This window comes from Gadus macrocephalus, chromosome 3 (assembly GCF_031168955.1).
Source record: "Gadus macrocephalus chromosome 3, ASM3116895v1".
NCBI classification, from domain to species: domain Eukaryota; kingdom Metazoa; phylum Chordata; class Actinopteri; order Gadiformes; family Gadidae; genus Gadus; species Gadus macrocephalus.
The window spans coordinates 19463862-19472379 of NC_082384.1; the positions used below are offsets into that span (position 1 = coordinate 19463862).

At 46.6% G+C, this 8518-nt stretch overlaps 1 protein-coding gene across 1 annotated transcript in view; it reads left to right on the plus strand.

The window, feature by feature from the left end:
• LOC132453487 (adhesion G protein-coupled receptor E5-like) overlaps positions 1 to 8186 on the plus strand; it is a 10353-nt gene extending 2167 nt beyond the window's left edge. Inside the window, exons 3-17 of the mRNA XM_060046363.1 lie at positions 363 to 515; positions 716 to 847; positions 967 to 1110; positions 2097 to 2143; positions 2330 to 2440; positions 2635 to 2791; positions 2934 to 3053; positions 3237 to 3436; positions 3597 to 3797; positions 4090 to 4284; positions 4842 to 5059; positions 5766 to 5924; positions 7044 to 7212; positions 7442 to 7540; positions 7727 to 8186. Of these exons, the coding sequence (XP_059902346.1) occupies positions 363 to 515; positions 716 to 847; positions 967 to 1110; positions 2097 to 2143; positions 2330 to 2440; positions 2635 to 2791; positions 2934 to 3053; positions 3237 to 3436; positions 3597 to 3797; positions 4090 to 4284; positions 4842 to 5059; positions 5766 to 5924; positions 7044 to 7212; positions 7442 to 7540; positions 7727 to 7768 (2147 nt within the window). The 3' untranslated portion in view covers positions 7769 to 8186. The remainder of the gene's footprint in view (positions 1 to 362; positions 516 to 715; positions 848 to 966; positions 1111 to 2096; positions 2144 to 2329; positions 2441 to 2634; positions 2792 to 2933; positions 3054 to 3236; positions 3437 to 3596; positions 3798 to 4089; positions 4285 to 4841; positions 5060 to 5765; positions 5925 to 7043; positions 7213 to 7441; positions 7541 to 7726) is intronic.
• The last annotated feature ends 332 nt before the right edge of the window (positions 8187 to 8518 follow it).

Genomic DNA, 8518 nt, shown 5'->3' on the forward strand with positions numbered 1-8518 from the left:
CTAGCCAAATAGTTCTGGGGTTAGCTTAGCTCAGGAAGGAGAGCGGGTTGACTTGTAACCTGATGGTTGCTATTTCGATGCCCGGCTCCTCCTTGAGTGTCGAGGTGTCTCTGAGCAAGACACCTAACCCTAACTGCTCGCCTTGTGTGGTTGACTTCATCGTCAGTGTGTGATTGTGAATGTGTGTATGAATGGTTGTTATTTGCTTTGGAAATAAATGTCTGCTAAATGTAAAATGTAATGTAAATGCTCTGGGTTTGATCCCCAAAATCCCTGAAGGCATCCAATAGAAAGATACCTGCCCATTGAAGTCATGATTTTGAAAAGTACCTCCAACCTAATGACTCAATATGTGTGCACAGGGACAGAAGAAGACGAGTGTGAACAGAATGTCGGTATATGTGGAAACCACTCCATATGCATCAACACTCTGGGGAGTTTCTGCTGCAAGTGTATGCCTGGGTACAAGGAATTGAAAAATAGGCCCGAGTTCACCTACGACGGACAGTGTTTGGGTACGTTCCTGTTCACTTTGTTGCAGGATGTGTTTTTGCGCATCTTGTGAGGACAAATAATGACCAACTTGAGGACCCTCTGCTTACAAGCCAGAGTCTCTGGAGGTCTGCCTATGTGTGTTTGCATATACGGCCATCTTGTGTGGGCCAATAACATTCCTACATGTCCTTGTGTGTGGTCCCTCCCCATGGTGTGACAGACATCAACGAGTGCTGGGAATTTGGGAACATCTGTGGTCCCAATGCCTACTGCAACAACACTATTGGAAACTACACCTGCACCTGTCTCTCAGGATATGCTAAGCAGGATGCTACGAGTCCCTCGTGCATTGGTGAGACATTTGTTTGTGTGGATGTTGTACTTTTTTTTGTAAACTGTAACTGTTTCGCAACCATATCCAGTATAATGAGTCTTCCTCCACTGTGTTTCATCCCCTCCCCTTCCTACCAGACATTGACGAATGTGAGGATGGTGCAAAGCCAAATGAAGGTGTTTGTGGCATTAATGGCACTTGTACAAATTCCAACGGGAGCTTCTGGTGTGAGTGTCCAACCGGCTTCACTACCTATGGCAACGAAAGGACTCCATGTTCGGGTAATTCTATTACACCATTTTGTGCAAATTATAGCAGTATGAAAGGTTTAATCAATAGCAGCCTCTTCTGTCTTGAGATGTAGTTCTAGCTATCAATAGCAACAGCTATTGTAGCCTGAGATTTTTTCCCAATGTGTGTTTGTGTGTGTCTCTGTGTGTGAGGGGGGGGGGGGGGTAAAAGTGCACCAGACTAAATTTATTGTTGAAAACTTCCTGGATGGATTGAGTTGTTTTATTCTTGAGGAATTTTCTAGTTCAGAAATATTTCATGCAGTAAATAGCTGCAGTAGAAAATGATGTAAGACCTACATTGACCACATTTCTGGTTTATAATTTTTTTGTTGGGGCTGGGAGCTTTGCTCGTAGTCTTGTGCAACAACATTTAGTGTCGCTATAGACATAGTTGTATTGTTGTGTGAATAATACACTGTTCATGGCGTGTGTGTTTTGACCAATTGATATCACATTGATATCAGATCCAGACAGCATACTTGGTTCGACGTGTTTGAAGTGAAAGTTTGAGGAGGTGTTTGTTCTGTCTCTTAGTCCAAGAACTTCCATCTGCTCACTGGTATCTCCCTGGTTATTAGTTCTGCTTAACTAAGAAGTTGGCTTGATGAAATGGATTACTCACAGATTTGTCCATACACATGCACACACGTACACACGTACACACGTACACACGCACACACACACACACACACACACACACACACACACACACACACACACACACACACACACACACACACACGCAGCTCTTGAATCTTGTGGTTGGAAAGATAAGTTCAGACTTCTGTTTAGACTTTAATGAGTTATTTTATTGCAGTTTCATAACAAAACTCGGTTGAAACAGGGTTGTCAGGGCGGTCATTTATTTTTAAAATAAATTCATGACCTCACAGTCACATGATCACAGGCATGTGTTGAGGTGGGTGTCATGTCCCGGATGTTCTGCTTTTAGACCCGTGTGTTTTCTGTTCTAGAGCTGAAATGTGACCAGTTCGAGGGTCCCGTTGCAGCGTCACCGCAGGTGATTATAACGCGCTCTGCTTGCTCATAATGCATTAATGCATGTTAACTGAAGTGGTATGGGTGCATTCCAGTGTTGTCTTGCCAACATCCCAGTGCTGCAGCACTATGTCATTACTCAGTTGGCATAGTATTTCAGAAGTATATTTAAAGCCTGCTCTCTCTGGGCATCTCTCTTTCTCCCCAGCCTTATGGAGGTCTGGCAGAAATCTTGTCCCAATTGAAGAGTAGCTGTTTAGCGCTGGCCCGACCGGACCAGTATGGGAACAAGACCACTGGACCCACGGTGCTCCTCAATGTAAGAACTACAGAGAGGCACAAACCTATATGTACGAAGACCTTTGCACCCATGCACACACACACACACACACACACACACAAACATATACGCACATACACACGAACATATACGCACATACACACAAACACACACACACAGCGGTGCTGCTCTCCTGAATCCCATGTCTCCTCTGTCCTGCTGCGACATGGCAGAGCCTCTTCGACCTGACAGCGGAGGTCCTGTCCAGCAACAATACGGGCGACAGTGTGGCGGCCGTGAGCAGCATGCTCAGCGCAGTGGAGGACTCCATCAAACTCATTGGCCCCCAACTCACTGAGGACCAAACCAGCATGAACACAAGCCAGACAGGTGGCCGCACGCACACACACACGACAACATATGACTTCTTCATCATCGCTTACAACCCCGGATCTTCGATCGGAGACACTTCACTATAAACTGGATCAATGCGATGCCTTTTTGCAACAAATCATATTTTCTTTGTGTGCAGAGACGAAGATCACGGTGTGGAAGAAGACGACTCCCCCGAGCGGGCCGGTGCGCCTGACCAACACCAACGCCAACATGGAGGCGGACTGGAGCACGGCCATCGGGAACAGAACCTACCCTGGTAGACTACTCCTCTAACACTCTGTTCTGCCTCTTTTCCCTCCTTTCCTCTTCCCTTCCTCCCCCTCTCTGCTCTCTTCCCCTCCTCTCCCTTCCTCTCTCCTCTGTTCAGTCTCTCATCTCACCCACAAGCCTCCACTCCTGCTGTGACTTGAGTTCATATCTCTTCACCCTGCGTCCACAGGTTTCGCGCTCGCTGCTCTGGTGAGTTATAAGAACCTGGAGACCATGCTGAACCAGTCCTTTGAGCAGATAACCTTACCCGAAAAGAACGACAGGAAGCCCAGCTACCAGCTCTTCTCCAAGGTGGTGTCGGCGTTGGTCTCCAACCCTGACACACAGCACCTAGACAAGCCTGTCATTCTCACCCTACGACACCTGAAGGTAGGCACCAACCAAGACATCTCCTCAAATGCATGTATTTATTTAAAAGCCAGTTTTTAAAAGATCAGAGGCAAATAATGTGTTTGTGTGTGTGTGTGTGTGTGTGTGTGTGTGTGTGTGTGTGTGTGTGTGTGTGTGTGTGTGTGTGTGCCATCCTCAGGAGCTGAAGGAGTCCGCTGAGGTGAGCTACACCTGTGCCTACTGGAAGGCTGCGGGAGGCGGGCTGCAGGGGAAGGAGGAGGAGGGCGGGGCCTGGTCCACCCGCGGCTGCACCCAGGTCTCCTCCAACGCCTCCCACACCGTCTGCAGCTGCACCCATCTCAGCAGCTTTGCCGTTCTCATGGCCCTCTACCCCGTCAACGTGAGGAACCCGGGACCGACCAATCACAATCTCACAAACACACTCACACACACACACACAACAATTTAATCTAGTCGAATCTAATCTAATCTAGTTTACTCTTCTCAGGTTTAATCGAATAGTATCTAGTCAAGTCTATGGTCTAGTTGATATTTGTCTAATCTAAACCAATCCAATCTAGGGTTATGTAATTTGAGCTAATCTGACTGGATCTAATTTGATGCAATCTCATTGTATTGGATCTAGACTAATCTAATCTGGTCTAATGGGCTCTGATCTCTTCCCCTCTCAGCACACCTTTGGCCTCATGCTGCTGACCAAGCTGTGCCTGGTCGTCTCCCTGCTATGTCTGCTCCTGTGCATCCTCACCTTCAAGTTCTGCCGCTCCATCAAGGGCACCCGCACCACCATCCACCTTCACCTCTGCATCTGCCTCTTCCTGGCCGACCTCGTCTTCCTCGCAGGCATCTCCAAGACCCAACCCCAGGTGTGCACAACTCATGGGAAAATAAATTCCTGTCCTCCACCAGGAAGTTCCTTTTGAGGCCATTGGGCTGCATGTTTCCACTCACGCACGAGGCACAACCAGCCGCAATAAGAGACTGAGTTCATACTGTAGGGGCCAAAATGTATATTGAGTCTGTTTTGGTTATTGGTTTATTTTGATAGGTTGCTCACACTGTTTTTGGTTCATGTCACTTCCGTTTGATTGACACATGGGTGGGGTTTAACCTACCTGGGCACTGGGATCGGCAGGGAGTTATGGACAGAGGGGCTTAGTGGCGCTCCTGATATTTTCGGTTTACCGTCTTCGTCTTCGTCGTTGTTAACACCTTCGTGCATTATCTTTTATTTATTTGATTTCATTACCATCAACAAGTTCCCATTCATCAGTTCTTAGTCTGTCTTTTCAGTAGAGTAAACTTTCAAACTATACTCACCTCTGGACTTTGATTTGTTTGGAACGACGTGTTTATTGGAAAGCTGTCACTGCAGCTACTGTATAGGTTTAGTCTCTCCTCTGACCCGTTGCTTTCACCCCAGGGTGGATGTCGGTTGGTAGCAGGCCTGCTCCACCTCTTCTTCCTGGGGGCGTTCAGCTGGATGCTGCTGGAGGGTGTGCAGCTCTACCGGATGGTGGTGCTGGTGTTCAACACCACCATCCGACCGCGCTACCTATACACCGTGGGCTACGGGACGCCCCTCGTCATCGTCATCATCTCGGCCATCAGCAGACCCACGGGATACGGCACAGACCAATAGTACGTAAGGGCGTCTGTGGTTGTGTGTGTGGTGTGTGTGTGTTTGTGTGTGCGTGTGTTTGTGTGTGTTTGATTATCTGCGTGTGTTTGTGTGTATGTTCCTGCATGTGGGCGTGTGTATGTGTGTTTCGTGGTCTGTGGGTGTGTTTATCTGTGTGTGTGTGTGTGTGTGAATGGGTTTAACTGTGTGTGTGTGTGTGTGTCGGGAAGGGGGGGTTTGTGTGTGTGTTTATCTTTGTGTGTGTGTTTGTATGTGTGTATGTGTGTGTGTTTTTCTGTATGTTCCTGCATGTGGGTCTGTGTGTGTGTGAATTGGTGTTGTTTATCTGTGTGTGTGTGTTTGTGTGTGTGTGTGTTTGTACCATTGACAGTAAGTGACTATTTAAGCAAGACAAATAAGGGGAGCTCCGTGCTTTCCATCTGAGTAAGTGACTGTTCCCATGCACTCTTCCATATCTTTGTAAACATGCCCGTGCATGTGCGTGCGTGTGATATCCTGCTCCTTAGGCAAGTCCATGACGTCATGCTATGTGTTTGTGTGTGTGGTGGGGCCGTGTGTGTGTATGTGTGTGTGTGTGCGGGTGTGCGTGTTTGTGTGTGTGGACGGGCGTGTGTGTGTTTGTGTTTGTATGCGGCTGTGTGTGTGTGCGTATGAGTGTGTCGGCGTGTGTGCGTGCGTGCGTGTGTGTGTGTGTCCCTCCCATAGCTGCTGGCTGACGACAGAGCAGGGCCTCATCTGGAGCTTCTTCGGGCCGGTGTGTGTCGTCATTGGCCTCAACGTGTTCTTCTTCAGCATCACCATCTGGAAGCTGGCCCAGAAGTTCTCCAGCCTCAACCCTGACCTCACCCACCTGCACAAAATACGGTCAGCCGCCACATGGATTCATTTATTTATCTGTATTTGTGTGTGCGTTTGCGTGCGTAAGTGTGTGTGCATGCGTTAGTGTGCATGTGTGTGTGTGTGTCCATGTGTGTGCATGTGTGTGTGTGCGTGTACGTACGTGTGTGTGTGAGTGTGCGTGTATGTGCGTGCGTTAGTATGTGCACATGTGTGTGTGTGTGTGTCTGTGTGTTTGTCTGTGCGTGTGTGTGTGTGTGTGTGTGTGCATTCACTGTGTGTAAGAATACAGCTCTTTGTTTCTCATGCTCTTCTACAATGTGCAGAGTGCATTGTGTGTCCCCAGCCTGTGTTATTTGTCAGTCCGCTGATGTACATACTGTCATAAACACAACCCTCTGCCAGATGCACGGACTAAAGGGATTAGACTGAGGGAGGGAGGGAGGGAGCCAGGAAGAGGGATTGAAAGGGAAACAGCTGGGAAGAGCGTGAGAGAGAGAGAGAGAGAGAGAGAGAGAGAGAGAGAGAGAGAGAAGAGAGAGAGAGAGAGAGAGAGAGAGAGAGAGAGAGAGAGAGAGAGAGAGAGAGAGAGAGAGAGAGAGAGAGAGAGAGAGAAAGAAAGAAAGAAAGAAAGAAAGAAAGAAAGAAAGAAAGAAAGAAAGAAAGAAAGAAAGAAAGAAAGAAAGAAAGAAAGAAAGAAAGAAAGAAAGAAAGAAAGACAGAGAGAGAGAGAGAGAGAGAGGTAAAGCAAAATAAAGAGTATTCAGAGTCAATAGGCGATTGAGTCTTGAGAGAGCAAGCTTCCTGAAGGTGGTCCCACAGGGCTGTGCTGGATGGAAAGAATGTGAGTTAAGGAAATATAGAGGTTTTGCATTGCCCCACTTCTGTAATCCACAGAGGATGGGCTCTCTCTATTTCCAGCAAACCACCTCCTTCTCTCCCTCCCTTTCAACAGACAATGAACTATTTACAAAGGTCCAAGTCCAAACCACACCTCTTACTCTTATTCGTCCTTGAAGGATCATCACAATTCTATTTTATCTCCGGTTTGATCGTCTTTGTGGGGTGATGTCCTTATTCTCTATCTATCTTATCTCTCACTCCTAACCCTTACAATGTCTTTGTTTGGTCTCTCTCTCTCGACAGAGCCTTTACAATCACGGCTATAGCTCAGCTGTGTGTGCTGGGCCTGATGTGGCTCTCTGGGGTCTTCCTCTTTAAGGAGGGGGACTTGGCGGCCGCATACATATTCACCATCCTCAACGGCCTACAGGGGGCGCTGATATTCCTCCTGAACTGTCTGCTGTCAAAGCAGGTAGGACAAGTGTGCATGTGTGTCTGTGTGCATGTCTGTGTATGCATGAGTTGTGTGTGTGTGTGTGTGTGTGTGTGTGTGTGTGTGTGTGTGTGTGTGTGTGTGTGTGTGTGTGTGTGTGTGTGTGTGTGTGTGTGTGTGTGTGTGTGTGTGTGTGTGTGTGGTATTGATATTTGATATTTCTTGTATCAATGGCAATCGGTTGATGGTGTTCTGCTGCCCCCTACAGGTGAGAGACGAGTATGGCAAATTATTGTCCTGTATCTGTCCACAAACCACAAAGAAGTACTCGGGCTTCGGCAGTACAATCAGATCCAGTCAGTCACAGGTCAGAATGAGTTACTACCGAGTCCATGCTGTTCAGTATCACTCCTGGTTCAGCCCTGCAAACGCTTCTTCGATCACCCTCTCTTTACTAGACTGTGTCTCTCAGGACTGGTAAAAAGAAAGGTACAATTTGAGTGTGTCTAAAAAAAATAACCCTCTCTTTCTCTGTGTTATGAACCCCCCCTAGGCGTCCCGGAGCGGTCCACCCACAAGCGAATCAAACATATGAAGAATCCTCTTACACACGGCTCCTCCCCCTGCTCTGTCTGGGGTATTATTTGGTCTATGAATGGCACAAGAACGGAGCAACGAAATGCGTTTAATTCAGGGACAATAACAATAGTGGTACTATTAGTACCTTACATGGAGAATTTGTAAGCTGTAAGTTTAACGTTGGAAATATATTGTATATATTTATTTTAGGAATTCTTTGGACCAAAGCTCTGGGTGAGATTCAACGGATGAACGCCCACTATAGGTCATGTCATCGTTTTCGACTTTGGTTTGAGGAAAAGATGGCCTATTATTCAACCCCTTTTTAGAGTCTTTGTGTACGTTTATGTAATGAGGTCCAGTAATTTATAGTCAGTTTACATTACGTGTAAAAGTGAAAATGTAGGATCTCCGTCACGTAATTTTGTTGTCATTGGTGAACAAACTACATAAGTAGGGCTGCTACACGCATCTGAAAGAAAATCCAGGCACTCTACAGAGGTGAAGCCAATGTTCACACTCCAAATTTATATCCACTCTGACCATCTAAGCTGAGCAGTTATTAAAATATCGATCTATGATGTTTGGAGTAAAATAATCTTACGCCTCAAAAACTGTTGTCTTCACCCATTGCTAATACTATTGCACTTTTATTATTTTTATTTTATAAAATGAAGTACTTTGACAACCAACAAAATGTATTTGAATGAAGCAATCTCTATTCTATTTTTATACTTATGGATGTTAGGCCTATTAGGCCTATCAT